This window comes from Leptonotus elevatus, chromosome 5 (assembly GCF_054856555.1).
Source record: "Leptonotus elevatus isolate MCC_2025b chromosome 5, RoL_Lele_1.0, whole genome shotgun sequence".
NCBI classification, from domain to species: Eukaryota; Metazoa; Chordata; class Actinopteri; order Syngnathiformes; family Syngnathidae; genus Leptonotus; species Leptonotus elevatus.
Window position 1 is genome coordinate 2922850 of NC_141243.1, and position 21262 is coordinate 2944111.

At 41.4% G+C, this 21262-nt stretch overlaps 2 protein-coding genes across 4 annotated transcripts; one reads left to right on the plus strand and one right to left on the minus strand.

The window, feature by feature from the left end:
• Window positions 1-705: 705 nt before the first annotated feature.
• Window positions 706-18179, minus strand: LOC147173323 (uncharacterized). 2 transcript variants are annotated; one of them, XM_086075216.1, is made up of 11 exons: window positions 18034-18179; window positions 6858-7368; window positions 6713-6762; window positions 6516-6590; window positions 6386-6445; window positions 6252-6311; window positions 5934-6071; window positions 5308-5529; window positions 2287-3907; window positions 1146-1274; window positions 706-1023 (listed from the first exon to the last, which is right to left on the minus strand). In XM_086075216.1, the coding sequence occupies exons 1-11, from the start codon at window positions 18046-18048 to the stop codon at window positions 791-793; spliced, it is 3114 nt and encodes a 1037-aa protein (XP_085931342.1). In that variant the 5' UTR covers window positions 18049-18179; the 3' UTR covers window positions 706-790. The 2 variants fall into 2 exon arrangements, with proteins under 2 accessions (XP_085931342.1, XP_085931341.1); XM_086075215.1 differs by lacking the exon at window positions 18034-18179 and adding an exon at window positions 7945-8004.
• Window positions 12053-21260, plus strand: hs3st1l2 (heparan sulfate (glucosamine) 3-O-sulfotransferase 1-like 2). Of its 2 annotated transcripts, XM_086075352.1 has the most exons (4): window positions 12053-12231; window positions 18017-18165; window positions 18196-18326; window positions 19326-21260. In XM_086075352.1, exons 2-4 carry the CDS (start codon window positions 18075-18077, stop codon window positions 19989-19991), a joined length of 888 nt encoding a protein of 295 aa, XP_085931478.1. In that variant the 5' UTR covers window positions 12053-12231; window positions 18017-18074; the 3' UTR covers window positions 19992-21260. The 2 variants fall into 2 exon arrangements, with proteins under 2 accessions (XP_085931478.1, XP_085931477.1); XM_086075351.1 differs by having other exon boundaries at window positions 12054-12231; window positions 18017-18326.
• The last annotated feature ends 2 nt before the right edge of the window (window positions 21261-21262 follow it).

The following is a 21262-nucleotide window of genomic DNA, read 5'->3' on the forward strand; positions in this document are numbered from 1 at the left end:
GTACAGATACAAATCATGACTTTTACAGGTACAAATTTGTTTTTACAGATACAAATTTGTTTTACACATACACATTTTTTTTTTTACAGGTACAAATTTATTTTACAGACACAATTTTTTTTTTTACAGGTACACATTTCTTTTACAGACACAATTTTTTTTTTTACAGGCACACATTTTTTTTACAGATACAAATCACGACTTTTACAGATACAAATTTAGACTTTTTTCTACAGGTACACATTTTTTGCACAAGTTAGTTTTGCACCAAATTTACCTCCATATCTACCCCTAGATGGCAATATTGCCTAATGTTCTTCTTGCATATCCATATCGTCTGTTGAAGGAATTGAAAATAAAGCATTCCCAATTCAACGGCTATGTAACGCCATCCTTTCTGAAGTGTACCCAAAACTTTTATACTTACTTGTAATACTACTCGTATTTGTTTTACCAATTTTAACTAATATAATAGTGAAAACTGCACAATCGGTGAACCTCGCGTTAATTTGATTTGTGTTGAATTAACTACTGTATACTTATCTTTTGTTTCAAGTACTTTGCTGCCATCTTGTGGCTATACGCAATTTGAACCACCTTTCGGGTAACTCATTCCAATTATTCATGGCTTTTCCCCAATAGACAGATTTCGTACCCAATCTCTTCTGAATTACTAACAGGAAGAATAAAAATAGGAGACACTAATCAACACCTGTAAATATTTATTGAAAAAAAAAATCAATAATTACAGATAGAAACAAAGGTTACGGGTGTGAAAAATACTGCAGCGTCATCTGCACTCCGAGGGCTTGGCTTGTCTTTTAAGGGCAGTGATCCGGTTCCTCACGTAGTCCTTGATGACCTTCCAGGAGCGCCGTGCCAGGGCTTGCGGCTCGGCCTCCAGACAGCGCAGACAGTCGAGCTTCTGAGGCACCTTGTGGTCTCGGATGAGGCACATCATGTGCCTCTCCACGGCGGCGACCTCTCTGTCGCTCCACTTATGCTTGCTGATTGGTGAACCAGCTGAATGTAAAAAAAAAAAACAAAGTCAAAACATAAAATCAAAACTAATACAAATGACTACTCCCAAACTATTCTAAGATTGGTCAGGACCAGGCCAAATGATCACACGGCAACTTTCTTACCTTTTGCCGGCCACTGGGACGCTGTTGAATTGGTCGCTTGTGTGCCAGACAATCCACTGAAGGACTCGGTGTGCTCCCATGATGCAAATGGCGGCACTTCTCCACACAGTGATGGTGCTGCGTTTAGGCCTAAAAGATCATTACGAAATCACATTAATAAAAGAAAATATAAATCGAATGAACTCATTCACTGCCATTGACGGCTATAAACGTCAAAAATTAATTTGAACTATTTCTATTTTTAAAAAAATCCACTTTTGTTAACAAGAGTATTAAAAACCTAGATTTTTTTTATTGAACATTTAGAACAGATATGAAATATGTGATTAATCGCGAGTTAACTAGTGAAGTCATGCGATTAATTACAATTTAAAAAAATTAAGCGCATCTTGCCCCAAATTTTTTATGTTTTTTAAAAATTAATTTACGACAGTGAATGAGTTAAAAAGGGGGACAATACACATAAAAGCCTCCTATCAAACTAAATTAAATACGTAAAATAATGAATTACATTACATATTAAGGCCTCTGCAATAAATGATATAAAAGCATTCTGACATTAATTTTATTTCAATACTAATCAGAATTAAAATGATAAATATGCATTTGTATGTGCTAAATTCTACACAAATAAATTAAAAAGTAATATTTTACTCTGATTAAAAATGAAATGGTAAAAATGTATTTGTATATATTAAAGCATTTACAAAGAAAGATCAAATCAAATAAATTACATTTAGAATAAAAACTTTAAAAAATACAACTACTGTATACACATCAAGGGTTTCACAGTAAAAATAAATAGAAAAAAATAATAACATACTTGGCTCACTTCAAAAATACTTTCTTGGTACTAGCAAGCCACAAAATAGCAGCAAAGCTCTACTTTGTGTAATGACCCGCCTCAACTTACTTCTGCATTATAATTCCTTGGCACCAAGATGCCACGAGATGGCGCCAAAGCAATACTCTTGATTGAGCACAAAAACATCTAATATGAATACCAACATGAGCGTTTCAGAATGGATGGATTGGTTGGTTATCACCCCCCCCCCCAATTTTTTATTTTATTTTAATCATAGAATATATAAATCGCTGAGTAGTTTGGCATCAAACAGAATCCAGTCAGACTGGTCCTCACCTTCAGGGTCCAGGCCGATGTCTTTAAGCTCCACCTGGATGTTATCTCGAAGGCTCTTCACCCGATTGTTGCACCCCAGGATGAGCTGCGCCTCGGCGGGGTCCAGACTGATGAGCTGCAGCATGGCGGCGTGGTGCTTGCGAATGCCGGCCGTCGTCAGCGCGCCGGGCTTCCTGACGCCGCCGTCTTTGATGAACATCCGCACGCAAATGGAGCCGCGATAGGCGGCGAGCGTGTGCGGCCGTCCGAACAGGAAGGTGTTCTTGGCGGGGACGCCGCAGGCCTCGCGGGCCCCCGCCAGCAGCTCCAGCGTGGACAGGAAGTGCGGTTTGAGCAGGATTGGGACCATGCGGCCGCACTTGGAGCGGATCTCCAGTCTGCTGAAGACGCTACACATGCTCCTCTCCAGCTCGCCCACCAATAAGTCCAAGTTCTGCTGCGGGTGAGGCTTCTTGACGGACTTCAACGCGGCAAGCGGTAAAGAGGACACCTCGCTGGTTTGCCTCCTGTTGAAGAGAACAATCCGAGCCACGATCACCCTGGCCAGAGCGTCGTACGTTTCCGCTGAGGGCTCTGCTCGGAACTTCTCCTCGGCGAGAAGGTAAACTTTCTCGACGTGGAAGCTCAGCCTCTTCACGTCTTGGGCGTCCGGCACTTTCTCCCTGGATCTCCTTTTGTTTTTCCGCAGAACCGACAAAGCGCCCGAGGAGATCATCTTAGCCCACTGCTTCCTGTGGACAACCAGGAAGTTCTTCGCCGATTCAGCCAGGTGGAAGTCTCTGCGCTCCAGCGCCCTCTCCTGGACGATGCGGCACACCTTCTGGAGGGAGTAACCCAGCTTGATGGCCAGCGAAGGCGCGCTGTACGTGCGGCCGGCGGCGTCGTAGCCGGCCAGGACGTTGACGGCGGCCACCACGTGCGGGAAGCTCTCGGGGACGAAGAAATCCTCCAGCCTCCTCAGCGGCGTCCTTTTCCAGGCCTCCAGGACCAGCCGAGCCATCTGTCGCAGGTTCTGCCGCATGTACTCCTGCCGCTTGCCGTCGGCGCCGTACTGCGCCAACATGTCCTCGCCGTAGTCCAGCAGGACGGGCTCCCTGATGATGAGGCGCGTCACGTCGTCGTAGATCATCTGCGACAGGATGGCGCGGAAGCCGGCGCTGATGCCGAGGTCGCCCATGGTCTCCAGGGCGCAGCGAGTCTCCACGCGTACCTGCCCTGCGACGCGTGCCTCGTCGTCCTCCTTCTCCTGCCGTTCCGGGCAACGCTTCATGTGGCACGCCAGGTTCCTCTTCATGTACAGGCCTCGACAGTGCAAACAGTGCAGGAAGTCCTGCGCCTGGCCCGTCTTCTTGGGTCTTTTCCGCGCCGCCAGCTGCCCCACGCCGGTCCTCAGCACTTGCTTGTTGTGCACGTAGTTCCCCTCGTTGATGAGCTGGTTCCACACTTTCTGTCTCTCTCGGGAGCCTTTGGGGAAGCGCAAGGCGGCCGACACTTCCTCCTTGTGACTGTGTTTGTGTTCCAGGTGCCTGGACATCTTGAGGACAGGCTTGGAGCAAAATAAGCAGTAGTTCCGCCGGTAAACTCGCTTGCGGCTCTTCTGGCTTTGCTTCATTGCGCACACCTTGACAGAGAAGCCGATAAATCGAAAGTCTCTCATATGTGACTTGCTTTAACTCATTTGCTCCCAAAAAACAGAGACATTTTTTAAATATTGCCATGGTCCCAAAAACGTATTTAGATGTTTTTGTTTGTTTTATGCGAGAGCATAGAGAAGGCTTTTGATGCAGCCTCTGACCTGAAGAGGTCGCTTAATGCAATGGCAGTTATTTCAATAAACAACAGCAACAGAGTATAAGAGATCAATCAGGGCCATGATGGATGGAACAAGCTCTTCTTGTCATGTTTTCACCAGGAATGTGATTATTGATAAAACGAAAACAGAGTGAATGAGGCAAAGGGGAAGTCAACCCAAACAATTGTTTTGACAAAACAGGAATATGTTCTATGCAGCCCCACTGGTCTAAATATGGTATTCTGATTAATATTGTGTTCATGTATAACAGATAGAAAAAAGATTTTTGAAAATGTCTCTCCAAAATTATTGCATCGTTTCATTTGATATTTCAATTGGATTATTATTGAACAGTCGTGGTTTTATTTTGGTTACTTCCCGTGTTTTAGTCAGTTAGAGCTTTTATTTTGAAAGAATGGGGGCTATACTGTCGTTGTTCCCCTGCGGTTTCAGATGGCGTCTGCCTACAAAGAGGTGCGTGCGTGGGGAGAACGGGTTTGATAAAAAAAAAAAAAAATTCTAATGTTTAAGTATAAAAAAAAATGTGTAATGTTATATGATGTTATTTGAAAAAATGTTAGACAACTGCTGAACTGTATAGTGTGATTGAGGGATTTTGGGCGGTGGGAGAGTAAGCTTTTTTGTTCGAGTGGCTCTTCCTATATGTGTGTGCGTGTTAATTTGTCGTCGCTAACTGCTGTTAGGCATGTGATAAAGGTGGGATCACGCGGCTTGTTGCCCAATTTTAGTTTTTTCTTTCACACTTGCAGGTATGCGTTTGCTGTTTATAATGTAAACAATAAATGTGATTGTCATTCAATACGAGTCAAGCAGCAAAATCCAGCAGTTTTTATCAATTTCAGAAGGCCGCCATTTTGCCACTTTCTGTCGACTGAAAATGACGTCGCAGTTGCTCAGGCCTAAGTAACAACCAATCACAGCTCAGCTTCAGAAAACCGCTGAGCTGTGATTGGCCGTTGCCTGAGCAACTGTGATGTCATCTTCAGTCGACAACAAATGGCAAAATGGCCACCCCCTGAGATGCATAAAAAACGGCTGGATTTTGAAACATAACTCACATTCCACAAATGCAAAATTCATCAAAATGTTATGTTTAGACTAGCGAGGTCACATATAACATATTATTGTCAAGAAATGTTTCAGGTCGACTTCCCCTGTAAACTTATCAAAGTCTCCCTGGATATTAAGTCATTTGAAATTGAGCACACCTTCACGTTCTTCAACAGGCTCCACTCCGTCTTGGCTTCTCGCGGCTCGGCGCCGAGCGAAACTCGGCGTGGCCTTTTCGTGCTGCACGCGGACACGCTGGGGCTGCGAGGGGATCCGCTCGAGGGGGGCTTGATTTCTTCTCCGAAGTCCGACAGCGCGTCAGACACGTCACTGTCGTCGAAAACAGAGCTATTGTCCGTAGATTCGGCGGAGCGTTTTTCCTGGAGAAAGAGAACATCATCGCAGTGAACGGCTCCAAAAATGGTCAAAAACTACAAAGGGTTGCTGATTTGTACAGTCATGCCTTGGACTGTAGGGTTTAATAAATCAAAATTTTATATTTCCGGAAAGTGTTATCTGCATAAAAAAAATGTTTGTATTGTGATAATTTTGTTCATGATAATCACTGAAATGATCTTTCCTTCTCCATATACAAGAAATCAAGCTGTCCGGCTGTAAAAATTAATAAATAATTAAAATAATAATAATACTGTGGCAAGTTAGTAGAAATCGCATCTGACGTTTCCAGCCTAACTAAACGAGTTAACCAAAATACTAGAAATGTGTCCATTTGAGCAGACAAGTTATAAAACAATTGAGAAACACATGCAACATGTCATCCTACAAGCCGAGTTGCATCCTCCGCACACGGCCAGTCTTCTGTCAAGTCGTCGTCGTCATCTTCTTCGGGATGCTCGTCGTCCAACGGTGGCGGTGGCGGTGGCGGTGGCGTTGGGCCCTCTGACGACGTGTACCACTCCGGCTAACAAAAAGACAGCACGCATCCAGAAAAAAAAGAAAAAAAAAGGAAAAAAAAGAAAGAAAAGAAAAAAAAACAAAAAAAAAAGGGGGGGAAAGAAAGAAAAGAAAAAAAAAGAAAAAAAGACAGCATGCGTTTGAACGCTGGCGTGAAATCCGGAAGTGCATTTGATGAACCACCTACCTCGACTTTGTGTGCCGTCTCGCTTTGGCGCGGTGGCGACTCGTCCATGTGCGGAGGCGACTGAAGCGACAAGAGTTTGACTACATCAACATGTTCATGTGACGACAATGAGCAATAAAATCAGGTTTAATTGCCTGGGCGGCCACGTGAGGCGACTTCTCGGAGGCGTCGTCTTCTGGAGGCAATGATTCCAGCTAAATGGGAGGGGCAGAAGTCAGAAAAACCCAGCCACCGCGCGCGCACACGCACACACAAAACACTCACCAGTTTGTCCAACTCCGACAGCTGTTTGAGTAAAAGCGAACGCTGACGCAAAACCATAGAACGTTTTGTTACCCACTAGGAAAAAGGGAGAAGCATTTTTTATGAATTCATTATGCAATCAAAAATGAGCTCCAACACGAGAGCTGCAGCAATAATAGTGTTACGATGTAAAATAAAAGCGCCGCCATTTTCCTCACCGGTGTTGGAACTGATGCATCTTTATCAGGATGATCAGAGTCATTCAAGGCTGCAAGGAGACAAAATGTAAGTTTTTCTACATCAATATGTTCTTAAGAGTACATTTATAAAGAAGTGACCTAAAATATATATATATAGAATTACCTCGACAGTGCACCGAGTCTATCTGCTGAGTTGCCACAGGGGGAGCCGTTGAGGTTTGGCTTTGAGCAGCAGACGCCTCGCTGCGCTGAAAAGAGCCTGAAGAGGAGGGTGACTGAAAAGACGGCTGTGTGGAGGAGGAGGGCGTGGAGGAGGAGGGCATGCCGGATGGCGGCGCACAGCTGGTCGCCATTTGGGCTCGGTGGCCGGTTTGCAGTGATCCGAGCTTTTCTCGGGCATCCATAGGCTGCGGCGGGGCAAAGGGCGCACTGGCGAAGAGCGAGGCGGGTGACACATGGCTGTGGATGTGCGACATGGACGCCAGCGTGCGCAGGAAGCTGTCACTGGGCACCTGTGGGTGGCTGTAGGGCGGCAAAGGGTCCCGGCTGGACTGTGTGTTGAGGAGGGGGCTTTGCATGGAGACTGCAGACCAGTCCATCTGGCTTGCCCATGCCTGACTCTTATTCGCTGTCATGTGGTCCATTGTCTTCCATAACCATCTGACTCCTGTTACCTAAAAGACCAACAAATCAATTAAATATAATCACCAGAACGCACTTTTATGACAGTGGAGGAAAGTTCATTCCAAAAATATATGATAAAGAACAAAAAGCAAAGTCAGTGTCAGAAGCGGTTAACTCTATTCCATTAAATTATATTAAACCAAATACACAGATGATCATTGCTTAAAAATAAATCTATCGTTCAAAAATAATCATCTATTTTTTTTTATAGCCTCATGAAACCAAGCAACCTGGTTATCAATAAAGTTGGATTTGAATTGAAAACATGCAGGAATACCATCATTAGTGCTGTTATTTGTTATAAAAAATTTAACTTGTAGTGCGAGCCTTTATGATCAATAAAGTTAAGTGGGAATCAATTAAAATAAAAAACGAGTTTATTTGGGGTGAGGAAACAAAGAGACCCTGTTTCGTGGGCTGGTTTTTTATGCTGGTTAGCATATTAGCTTGGCCGGGCTTTCGTGGTCCGGCGGAACACGCCGAACAACTTGGCAATTAATAAACGTACTGGTAGACTAACACATTTGTAGTTAATGACAAATACATTTAAAAGAGAAGCAACATACCTGTAAAATGCACAGGAAGTTTCACTGCTAGCAACATCCAATGTTTGTCGCTGAGTAACCCGGAAATGAATAAGAATACTTCCGGTTAGCAGTCGAAAACCTGGATTTGCTCTTTATTTTATTTTTTTATTTGATCATTTTTACGTATGGAGCTGTACTTGTATCTTTAAATTAGAACTTAAAGCCACATTTAGGAATTTCAACAAGGGTTACTGTTATGGTTTCAATTTAGGGTTTTCAAACCCAAATTGGGGCTTTAAATCAGCATTTCAAGCCTGGTTTCAAATTTGGGTTGGGTTTTCGGGCCAATGTTAGGGTTTCAAATGAGGACTTCAAGTCAGTTTTACGGTTTTCATGTTTGAGTTTGAAATTGGGGTTTTAAGACAGGATAAATGTGGATAAATGTCTGTTTGTGCGTGAAACAAAGGCAAAAACAAACAAAAAAGTACATCCAGTATTCCATTGGGGAGGGCCATTCATTCTTCATGCGCTCCTACTGACGAGTGCTTGCCCATCATACACTAAATTATTAAACCAATGTTCACACTTGACCTGCTGCTCACACTCTGGCCTCGTGGCACCACTTAAATGGAAACCCCAGCACAGACATCACTCACAAATGCCCCGTCTAGAACTTAAGGCTCGTCAATTGGATTTGTTTACATTTATACAATTTACAACCAGTATAAATGAAAGGGTCAAGCTATGTCATTTAAAAGAGATGCCTCGTTATCCACTGAGAATCCGTTTTTTCAGACATGACCTCTTGTGACTTTTTGCAATTCTTAAGTTCATGTTCTAAGGGAAACTGGCTCTGGGGGCAGACTTTTTAAATAATTCCAGCGAGTGCTAAGGAGTAAAAACGTGTGCTTCAAATAAAAATGACAACCATCCTGTGTCTTCTTAAGACTTTTTTGTGGGTCTACTCAAAATAGATAATTCTATGTTGCTAAAGGAAACTGGCTTTTTAGATTTTCAAATATAATTTCAATGCGTCAAACTGAGCAAAGTTGGTCTCTTTAAATCAAAATGGCATCTTTTTTTTGTGCGTTTTGGGGAATTTGTTCTCGGAACATGTTTGCAGGTCTCCTCATAGTCGACATGCCGACCCACTTTCGTGTTGCTAAGTGAAAGTGGCTTTTTTTGGGGGGGGGGGGGCTGACATTTTGAATACAATGTCAGAAGGTTTGAAAATTCGAAAACAAAAATAGAAGAAAGTCCAAAATATCATATTCAAAGAGTTGCCATGAGAAGCAAACATCAACAGACAGCAAATCAAGCCAGCGTCAGCAACGCCTGCGAGAAAACCCTTCTGACAAGCGTGTAATGAGGCCTGCGTGAGCATCTCGCACCGTTTCATTGTGTCTTTATCTCCTCTCGCTCAGCTGCCCATGGTATAAAAAAAAAGCAGAAGAAGTATAACGGGCTGCCGGTTTGGAGCAAATTACGCACGCTTATTTCGCAGCAACACCCCCCTTGCTCGCCCGACGGGGGGGCCGAGCCAGCACCAAATTGTTTTGTCGAGCAAGGACACACGAGGTGTGCCAACATGTCGTCGTCAAAGGCTGAGAAGCAGGAAGCGGGAGAAGACATTTTGCCACTCCAGCGAGAAACGGGAAGAAAGGGGGCGGGGGGGGGGGCGCTGGAACGTCTCTCGGGGGTCCCGGGGCGAGCGTACCCCCTCCTCCTTGGGGGGTTTGGGGGGGGGGGGGTGCGCTTTTTATTTTGGGAAGAAAATCTTCCCAGCGGCCCGTATAGAAACGTCGCACAACGGCGCGTTTCAGCTGGTGGAGAGCTTTTGTGCTTTCTTGGGGGGCAAAACATAGATATTTAGCATAATCACTTCCAGCAAATGCTACTCATTCATTGGTCAATATCATTACGGTGGGTAGAAAAAGTCTACACACCCCTGTGCAAGTGCCAGGTTTTTGTTATTAACTCATTCACTGCCATTGACGGCTATAGACGTCAAAAATTCATTTGAACTGTTTCTATTAGTTTAGCTTTTTTTTTTTCTTCACTTTTGTTAACAAGAGTATGAAAACCTAGATTTTTTTTTATTGTAAATTTAGAAAATATATAAAATGTTTGATTAATCGTGAGTTAACTAGTGAAGTCATGCAATTAATTAGGATTAAAAAATGTAATTGCCTGACGCTCCGAATAAAAATTATTATTATTAATTCTCTGCCATTGACGGCTAAAACGTAAAAAATTCATTTGAACTATTTCTATTAGTTAAGCTTTTTTTTTTCTTCACTTTTGTTAACAAGAGTATGAAAACCTAGATTTTTTTTTTATTGTACATTTAGAAAAGATATAAAATGTTTGATTAATCGTGAGTTAACTAGTGAAGTCATGCAATTAATTAGGATTAAAAAATGTAATTGCCTGACGCTCCGAATAAAAATTATTATTATTAATTCTCTGCCATTGACGGCTAAAACGTAAAAAATTCATTTGAACTATTTCTATTAGTTAAGCTTTTTTTTTTCTTCACTTTTGTTAACAAGAGTATGAAAACCTAGATTTTTTTTTTATTGTACATTTAGAAAAGATATAAAATGTTTGATTAATCGTGAGTTAACTAGTGAAGTCATGCAATTAATTAGGATTAAAAAATGTAATTGCCTGACGCTCCGAATAAAAATTATTATTATTAATTCTCTGCCATTGACGGCTAAAACGTGAACATTTCATTTGAACTATTTCTATTAGTTCAAAATTGTTTCCACTTTTGTTAACAAGAGTATGAAAACCTAGAATTTGTTATTTTACATTTAGAACAAACATAAAATGTGTGATTAATCGTGAGTTAACTAGTGAAGTCATGCGATTAATTACGATTAAAAAATGGAATCGCCTGTCACCCTTAATTTTTAATCATCTTTATTTTAATGAATTTATGGCAGTAAATGAGTTAAGAACAATAAAACCAAGAAAATCTTTTTGTTTTTAATCGACAGTTAATGTGACCTATAACCTCTGCAACTCAATTACAAAAAAAATTCAAGGAAGGAAGTACTGTAAAACAACAGAGATTATGTTGCATAAGTGTGCACACCCTCTTATAACTGGGGATGTAGCTGTGTTCAGAAATTATCCCATTCAAACTGGGAGCTAGTGTCACACATCTGGGACATTTTACATCGTCTCTGATGAACCCCATATAAACTTTAGATGCTCCAGTAGGCTTTTTCTAAAATGTTTTGAAGACTGAAGGTTTTGTGCTAATATTGTTCCAATTCACATATTTTTTTCCCCCCACATTCACCTTCTGGGTAAGGAAACACAACAAAGCTGGAAGATAGAGATTAATTGAGTTTTACTTTGAAATTGGCTTCAAATATAAAGACATAAATTCAGTTCTCACACTCTTTTTATATTTTTTTGCTTGTCATCTAATGTGTGTGGAACATGGCTACCCATTCATATCTATGTTTGGATAGATTTGAAAACTTTTCACAGTTTACATCTTTTATTTATATTCATTTATAATCCTTTTGTCACATTTTTAGGTTACGGGAAGAAAAAAAAAGCACATTTCAATTTAAGGAAACACCCCAACCCACTATTATTCCGTTAAATCGAGTTTTCACTGTACAGTGAACCCCAGAGTATTTGTTTATATCCATTTGATGTCACGTTTTTGTGTACGCGGATCAAAATCAGTTCCATTAAAAACAAAACTGGAAATTGGGTGTACATTAGGGAGGACTCCGTTTTTTTCCCCGAGATACTTTATGAGGACAATACAAAAAAAAAAAGTGACAGGCAGTCAAAAATGCTTTTTTTAAAAAAAAATTGGTGCCTTTGTGTTGTTTTGTTCTAACGCTCTCTAACTTATTTATGACGGTGGGGACTCGCCCCAGCATACTAGAGGAGGAAGAGGAGGGTGTATACGTGCGTGCGTGCGCATGATGATAAACAAAAAGAAAAAAAAAACATTAAAAACTGGGAAGCAAATTGGTGGTGAAAAGGGGGGGAAAAAACAGAGCTGATGTGACGGAAATGAAAGACAAGAGGTAGAACGGAGGAAAAGAGAGGGGGTGTTTCCCCGAGGCGTGCGCGTGAGAGTGTGTGCGCGCGCGTGAGATCACACACACACTTTCCCTGCCTCCCAGTCAGCGGCAGCATCGCACGCTCAGCAAGTCGGTGTCAGTGGCGGCACAAAGCGAAGTCGCTCCATTTGCCGCACGCGCACGCACACACGCACACACTTGCTCCAGTGACGAGAGGCGAAGCAAAAGCAAAAACGAGCAGAGAGCAGAGGAGAAGAAGCGTCAGGTAAGACCTTCAAGCTGACTTTTTATTTTTTTTGTGTGTGTGCATGAAAATACAATCGTGTAATGTTTGCTACTGGTTTAGTGGGAGCTGTTCCTAATATTTTGCGCTCACTTCCATTCCGTTTGTTGTGTTCATGTACAGTAAATACAGTTATGGTGCATCGCCCCCCCCCCACCCTTTATTTTGTAAATTTAGTCATAGTAATAAAAAAAAATTTGCACTATTGTGGCAGCCATTATAGCCAATCAAAACCCATGAAAACTACATTTATTAATTCCTTACAATTTGGGTAACTTGGATTTAATTCTACAACCAGAACATTTTTACTTAAAAAAAAAAAAGAAGTTGATACTATTATCCTTTTTTATAATGGAGCAATTTAATGCAATAAAGAGACTTTTAATGAATGATGCAACTCAAAATTCAACAAATGGAAGCTGCCTCTGCCAACTGTCGAAAACGATGCCATTTTGTTTCTGCGCCTCTGATGCTGCTGCTGTTTTGGTTAGCAACAGAGTTCAATTGGCTGAGCAGCTGACGTTTGAATGATCATGAATAGGCAACAGTGTCAAACCCGCAAAATACATTTACATTTTTATTTTACTAATTGGGAAAAAGGGACCTCTATTTGAGGGAGGTTTTTATTTTGTGTGATAACACAAACGTGTAGACAAAAGCACCCTGGGGTAGAGCGAGGCGGGTGACACATGGCTGTGGATGTGCGACATGGACGCCAGCGACTTTTATGAGTATTTTTTTTTAATTGCCATTAATTTAATTCAATTTTAAGGAAATTTGCTGTAGTTGGGATACATGTCATTACATTTTATTTTTGTTATTTTTGGGGTGGACATTTTATGTATCATAAGTACTAATGGTATCGTCACTTTGTATCGGTATCGAGGGTGTCGAACATCCCTAGCTTTAACAAAAGACAAAAATTTCAAATTTTCCTCCTTTAAAAATGACTATTTCCTCGTAATAATACGACTATAACCTTGTGGGAGAAAATACAACCTAATTGTCGTCTTTTTCATTTCAACAAAGCACCCTTGTTTCTTACTCTACAAACAAAATTCTCCTGAATTGTGCTGCAAATATTACAACTTTCTTTTCTTGATAAAAACAACTTGATTGTGGACTTCTTTTAAGGCTCAGAATCCCTGATTCGAACCATCCATGTAAGCAAATCACTACAAACAAGACTGGATTAGAATTTTCATGAAAGCACCTTTGTCGCGTGTGCGGGGGCGCGTGCACATCATTGCCACCTTACTAGCAAAAAAAGTACATTACATCCGTTTGGGGGCGCATTAAGGCACATTAGTTGGAGGAGCATGCCTGAATAATAAATGCTCTTTATTTATGAGAGTGCATACGCGTCAAACCCTGTGGAGCTCATACGAACTCACACGCACACACAGACAACACACGCGCGCACACAGCGAGGGCACTCAGGATTATGGTGTTTAGTTCAAGGACACAAGAGCAGAATAGTATTTGTGTCAGCATCTGGCCGCAGTTCAAGGTTCATTCCAAGGGTGATTTTACAGATGACGCTTACAGTAGAAGTGTCGAGAGCGGACCTCCACCAAGGCAAGGTGGTTATTGCACATGTTCATATTCGCATGCGTGGACAAAAGATGAGATGACAATAAAGTTGAGCTTGTATGAGGAAAAAAAAGTCACTTAGATGGAATCTTACGACTCACAATGATTTTTTTTTTAAATTGAATCTTAAAAAAATTAATAAGAGTGTGAAATTTTTACAAAAAATAAGTCATAACCAAATCATTAAAGCGTACTTTTTCTTACAAAAAATAGTCTGAGAGTCTCAGATTTTTCAAAATAAGAATTTTTGACGACTCTTTTTTATTGTGATTTTACAAAAAGTCGGAATTTATCAAGAAAAAGTTGTACTTTTAAGAGAATAGAAGTAAAAAAAATTGTTTTGTTTTTGTTTAAGAAGTCATAACCTTATGACTTTAAAGCGTGTTTTGTTGAAAATCTTATGAGAAGTCAGATTTTTTTCTGAAAAAGTTACAATTTTGACAACAAACTCATTTTTCATTTTACAATAAAGAATTGTTAAATGTAATCTTGTCAGAATAAAGTCAACTTTTTGTTTTTACACCCCAAAAATTAAAAATGTAAGACTTTTTTACAAGCTGAAGAATACGGTCAGATGTATTTAAAGTCACCAAAAGTGATAATTTCGTGGAAAATATTTGAACAATTATGAGAATAAAGCCATTTTTTAAGACAAAAAACAAAGAAATCTTATGAGAATTAAGATGTAAAGTCATGAGAATAGTTAGTTTGAAAAAAAAGAAGTAATTTCATATTTTAAAAAACAAATGCCTTAAGAAAAATATATTAATCTGAAGTATCACATGGACATTTTTCAAAAATACAGTAAATCTTACTTTTAAAGATGCAAGTTTAGTTTGGGGGGGGGGGGGGTCAAAAGTCATATAATCTTATGACTCATAGCATGATCTTAACCAAAATGTTACCAGAATCAAATTGCATGATTTTGGATGGCTACCAGAATAACATGTCAACATTTTTTTGGCAATAAAGTTGTATTTTTTTCAGAGTGAAAAAGTCACTATATTTATTGTTTTCTGCTCTCCAACTGTTGGACATGTTGCACTTGTTTAATTGAAATTAATTCTGTATAATATTTTTCGTAATCTTGCTTACCGCCAAACCAATGAAATGAAAGTCAAGCCGGGCTTCCTCTTTTTTATTTGTATTCATTTCATCTTCCCAAGCTTCCTCCCCTGGGGGGGGGGGGGGGGGGGGGTGAGGCACTTGTGAAGCCGTTTCCATGGAAACTTTACCAGCACGAGTCCAAAACACACCTGAGGAGGGAGGCAAACCTTCAGCACTCCCGTCACGTTCCCCCCACCCTCGCACGTGTGCAGTATTTAACCCAGAAAAACATCCAGGCCTGACCCTGACAATATTGAGCTCGCTGGTCCATGATGATATTGACCAGACACAACACCGCCCCCCCACACACACACTTAACCCCTCCTCCCTTCCATCTGTCAGCTGGCCGTGCTTCCAGAACCCCCCCCCCCCCCCCCGAAACGCAAGCCAGCACGCAACCACTGAATCAATGTCGTCTATCCCCTTCCAAAAAGAGCCCCCCTAAAAATGTAGTGCAGGACCCTGGTAATCACTGTGAGAAAACACACACGTGCTCGTGTGCTAATTTGACGTTTTAGTCAATAAGCATGCGAAAGGCTGACGGCAAAGAGAGCTTGTGAGATGATCAAGGGCGGGCCCACCATTTGGCAAACGCTGGCAATTAATTGCCTACATACCCCACAAAAACGTTTTCTTTAGCGTCGTCACAAATTCACAATGTAGTATTTAGTAGGGATGTAACAGTAACGGCAATATTAAAATTGCCACAATATCATCGTTGTCATGTCATGATATTAAAAGAAGCGGTTGTATCCCATTTGTGCAGCTCTAGCACCCTCTGCTGGTTAGTTTATAAGTGCAGTTTAATTTTAATTAGGAATATTTTGGCCACTGCGGCGGTTATCACTCGCACCCTAATCCTTAGTCATACCAGTATATATTTTCAACATCTCAACATGTCTAAAAACCTGCCCGACATGGCCAAGCCTATTTCTTTGTCACTGCTATTGTCAATATTTGTCTCTTCTTGTTTTTTTACAATGTTTTATATCGCCAACCTCCCCACAATATTGTCGTATATATAGTGAGGTTCATATCGTGATATTTATCGTATTTTGACGTTTGGATATCGTTGCATTCCTAGTATTGCGACTCGCTCAAATAACCCTTCTCTTGGCGGACAACGAGGCACTCTAAATTGACCATACCAACGGACTAGCCAAAAAGAAAATGCATGTCGCGAATGCGTCGGATACTCACTGATGCGAACGAAGGCCCTCAAATTCTTACAGAGTGACTCGAGGGAGGGGGCAACTCGTGCTGGATGGCCAAGTGCGCCATTTTAGCCATACCCGGAAAAAAAATTTTTTTGAGTACTTTATAGTTCTGTTTTTGGTCTTTTTTTTGCAAATACTTGCATCGAGGCTTTGTCGCTAACCGCCATGAATAGCAAGGATTTGAACTCTACAACATAGGGAGAAGTGTTTTCCATGCACATAGTAACAGAGATGACATGTTGCTAATGGCTAATTAGCATTCTTAGCTAGCAAAAAAAAAAAAAAAGCATGATTAATTTGCATGATTATTTCTGGGGCTTGCCTCAAAACTACATTTTGTTCCAGATGACTGTTCCACTTGTGTCGACATTATGAGCCGTTTAACGTTGACACTCGACAAAGTGCTGAGTGTGTTTGTGTGTGTGTGTGAGTGAAGATGAAAGCGACTAAGAATTGCCGTTGTTTGGCTTTTGATACGGTTGACCCAGATCTTAGCTTGCTCTGCTAGCACAAGGAAGGAGGAGGGTGGGGGCGTTGTGCTAAAAGGGGGTTCGTCTGTTTGGGTGGGAGGGAAGAGCGGCGGTGCTTTCGAGGACTCCCCGCTGAGAGAGGAAAAATGTGTTTTCATTGGGGGCGAAAAGATGAAACGAGAAAAGGTGGGTATCACTACAAAAAAAAAAAAAAAATCGCTGGGTTGTCTTCCTGGGTTGGTGCTGTTGATTTAGCGACATCGGGGAAAAAAAGTGGGAAAGTGGACAAATGCATTTAAAAAAATAAAAATAAAAAGACTGCCCTGGCTGATACTACCTTATGAAGGCGGAAAATTACATGGTATAGGACAGGGGTGCTCAAGTTCGGTCCTCGAGAGCCCCTATCCAGCCTGTTTTCCGTGTTTCTCTCCACTAACACACCTGATTCACGATCAGGATCGTTATCAGGCTTCTGCAAAGCTTGCCGATTAGCTGAGCATTAGATTCAGCTGTGCTGCAGGAGGGAAACATGGAAAACAGGCTGGATAGGGGCTCTCGAGGACCGAACTTGAGCACCCCTGGATAGGACAAAAGAAGACAAGGCTATAGGTCTAATATCACTCAAGAATGCTAGGACCTAAGTACTCTAGGACACTAGTACACCAGCACACAATAAACAAGGACTCTAGTCCAATAGGACACAAAAATACGAGGAGACAAGTACACTAAGACTCAAACAGACAAGGACTTAAATCTATTAGAACACAAGGACATTAAGTACACTTAGTATGTCAAGTATTACACTGAATAGGATACTCAGATACATGGGACATTGACACACAATTGTCCTAACTCAATTTCCACTAGGGCAAAACAGAACACGCACAAACACAAGAGTGGGCAAATATTGCAACATGAATGACGCCAACGGCGCCTCATCGGGGATGGGCGAGAAGCTTTCATGGGGGGGTGCCGTGCTCCCCGCAGACGCAATTAGCTGCTGTGGAACCAGACAAGGTTCCTCTTCTGAGAATATCAACACTACGCTTGTGTGATAATTAATAAAACAATAACAACAGGAAGTTGGAAAAAAAAAAAGGTGACGTGTGTTTGTTGAGAAAAATGTGATACCGCAACGAGCATGTTTGAAAAATATGATGGCACAGCTAGCTAGGATTTGCCCGCAGTTTATTACATTTGAAAGCATTTGTTTAAAAAAACAACTTGTCAACCTAACTAGCATTTGTCTAAAAACACTGATCAAATGTGTTTTAACCCCCCCCCCCCCCAATAACTAGCATACGTCTCTCAAACGGAGTTCAGCAAAGTAAGCAAAAAATGACTTCGTTTTTTTTTTTCTTTGCCTTTGTGCGTCTTTAGTTTTTCTTTCAGCTCACCTGAACGCCGAGCATCCCCGCTGACCGATGTGTGTGTCGCCATGCGGTGGACGCTGCCGGTACTTCTGCTGTCTGTGAGCTGGGTCGTGGGTTCGAGCTCCCCCGGTGACGTCGGATCGCCGTCCTACAACTACAACTACAACAACAACAACAACAACAACAACAACAACAACAACAGTGGCGGCGTGCAGAGGCTGCCCGACGCCATCATCATCGGCGTGCGTAAGGGAGGAACCCGGGCCCTGCTGGAGATGCTCAACCTGCACCCCGATGTGGAAGTAGCAAAGGCAGAGGTACAACGGAAAAGCACGTGAAGTGAATTCTTTGATGTCGTATCCATTCCGACAATTCCATCATGGAGAATAATATGTAAACGTATGCGCTTACATGGCAATATCTTCCCTTTGCGGTTTCAACCCCCAGGAATTAAACATTCCCGCCATCACTAGCTAGCAAATCTTTACCTTAGGCTAAATAGTAAGTTTCTTTCATGTGCCTCAGACTTCTGGTTCACCTCAACAGCTTCTAAATCACTCATTATAATCTTAGCTATGTGGTTGGCCTTCCCATCACCCCATGTGTAAAGCAGTCCAGTAGGACAAGCTCAGACTACAACTGAACAGGTTAGGGTTAAAGAAAAACGAATAAAAAGTTGAATCTGCATAAATTATCATATTCGCTTCAAACCGCAATAACGCGACTAGCATACAGTATGTTTAAAAATAGGAAGAGGAAGCTATCAGTTATCTAAATATGTCAAGACTCATCTGGAATGTTTCAAAAATAATAATTTATAACAAAGCTAGCATTTGTTTAAAAAGGTGATAACGTAACTAGCATTTCTTTAAAAAAAAACAGAATGACACTAATAACATTTTGTTTATAAACGTGACATTGCTGCTAGCATTTGTTTTATAAATGTGAAAATGTAACTAGCATAATTTTAAAAACAGGATAATCCATCTGTTGGTTCAAAATTGTGAAAATGTACAGTAGCTAGCATGACAACACAGCTAGTTTTTTTTTAAGTGTAAACATACAAATAACATTTGCATGGAGATGTCACAACGCAGCTAGCATTTGTTGAAAATGTAGCCACACATGTTTTATTTAAAAACATGATAACGCAATTGGCGCAGCTAGAATTTTGTTAATAAATGTCACAAGGCAGCTAGCATTTGCTGAAAATGTAATGAGCAGCTAGCGTTGTTTAAAAAACTGACAACACAACAAACCGCCACAAAGTTTGGCATCGTTTATGTAAATAAGCCCCGCCCCCTTCCTGCTGTCAGGTGCACTACTTCAACGTGGAGGATCACTACAAGCGAGGCCTGTCCTGGTACCGCTCCCAGATGCCCTTCACCAGGCCCGGCCAGCTGACATTGGAGAAAACCCCCGGCTACTTCGCCTCGCCCCAGGTTCCGGCTCGGGTCTGGGCCATGAACCCACGAGCCCGCCTGCTGCTGATCGTGCGCGACCCGGCCGAGAGGCTGGTGTCCGACTACACCCAGGTCCTGCACAACCGCCGGGCCCGAAAAAAACCCTACCGGCCTCTGGAGGACCTTCTTCTCCACGAGGGCCACGTGGACCCGGACTACAAGGCCCTCCAGAGGAGCCTCTACCACCGGCACCTGGCCCGCTGGCTGGAGGTCTTCCCCAGGGAGCAGATCCACGTAGTGGACGGCGACGCCTTGGTCCGTGACCCTTACCCCGAGCTGAGACGGGCCGAGAACTTCCTGGAGCTACACGCCCGCATCAGCCCGGAGAACTTCCACTACAACAGCACCAAAGGGTTCTACTGCCTCCTGGAGGCCGGAAGGGAGAAGTGCCTGGACCAGTCCAAAGGGCGGCCTCACGCACCCCTCGGCGGACTCGCCTTCAGGAAGCTTTGCCGATTCTTGGCCGAGCCCAACCGTTTGTTCTTCAACATGGTGGGCAGAACCTTCGCCTGGTGCTGAGGACACCAACGGCCAACCACAGACGCAAACGCAACAGGATGCAGTGACTTTACAACCATGCCGGTGCCTCCGTGGATAAAACTGTGCCATATGCAAATGACCAAGCAGCTGGACTAAAAAAATTAAAAAACATGATTTTGCAAAAACAAAACAATTAAAACTCATAAGGCAACTACAAAACACTTTTTTTTTTTTTTTAAATGTGACAAGGCAGCTAGCATCTTTTTAAAACACATGCCGCGGGGAGCATTTGTAGCATTTGTTTAAAAACCTTCTGAAGGCTACAAATTGTTAAAAAAATATATATATACTCTTTTTTTTAACGCGACAAGGAAGCTAGCTTTGGTTTGTAAATTTGTTAAAATAAAAAATAAAAAAATGCAAAAATGCAGCTGGAGATAGAAAAAATTACAATGCAGCTAGCGTTTGTTGTATAAAAAAAAAGGAGAAAATATGACACTGCAAATAGCATTTAAGAACACGACAAACATTTGTTTAAAAAAAAAATGAAAAAATTTAGCTGGAATTTGTTTTAAAAAATGCAGCTGGCGCTTGTTTTAAAAACTTGACAAAGCGACGAGCATTTGTTTCAAAAAGGCAGCTGACATTAAAACGACAACGGCGATGGAATTTGTTGAAAAAACAACAATGCAGCTAAGCTAAACACAGCTTCTTTTTTTTAAGAAAATGCAACAAGAGCTAGCATTTGTAAAAACGTAAACAAAAAAACAACAACAAAAAGACAGCTGGTGTTAGTTTAAAATATTAAAACGCATCTGGTGTTTGTTTAAAATCATGCCAACGGAGGTGGAGTTCAACAAAATGTGACAGTGTAACATTTAATTTAAAAAAAAGATGCAAGAATTTTAATGCAACAAGGTAGCTAGCTTTGTTTAAAAACCTTATGATGCATTAAAAAAAAGAAAACTGGAAACAAAATCGTAACATAACTTACATATTTTTTTTTAAATGACAACTTTTTGTGATATTTTTTTTTTAATGAGTGTTGCACTATGAACATAAATGAAGGTTACACATTGAACCTTTGCAGCATTTGCATTTTGTGAGTTAGTAAAACATTTAGTTTAGATGAATGTCAAGTAGAAATATCTATTTTTAGATTCACGATTAATGTACTGCGACTAGTTTTGTGTGTTGTTTTTAATAAATCGAATACATTTCCATGGATTAGCCTTCGATGCCTGGAGGCGATTTTACTGTTGTCGACGCTTGATTAATAAACCCCATAAAAATGTTAAATAAAAAAAAGG

Coding starts and splice junctions, on each gene's coding strand:
- LOC147173323 (XM_086075216.1), bottom strand. Junction 6,763..6,857: donor AGACTCGGTGCACTGTCGAG/GTAATTCTATAT, acceptor GTCTCCTTGCAG/CCTTGAATGACTCTGATCAT. Junction 6,072..6,251: donor AGACGGCACACAAAGTCGAG/GTAGGTGGTTCA, acceptor TCTTTTTGTTAG/CCGGAGTGGTACACGTCGTC.
- hs3st1l2 (XM_086075351.1), top strand. CDS start 18,075: ATGCGGTGGACGCTGCCGGTACTTCTGCTGTCTGTGAGCTGGGTCGTG. Junction 18,327..19,325: donor TGGAAGTAGCAAAGGCAGAG/GTACAACGGAAA, acceptor TCCTGCTGTCAG/GTGCACTACTTCAACGTGGA.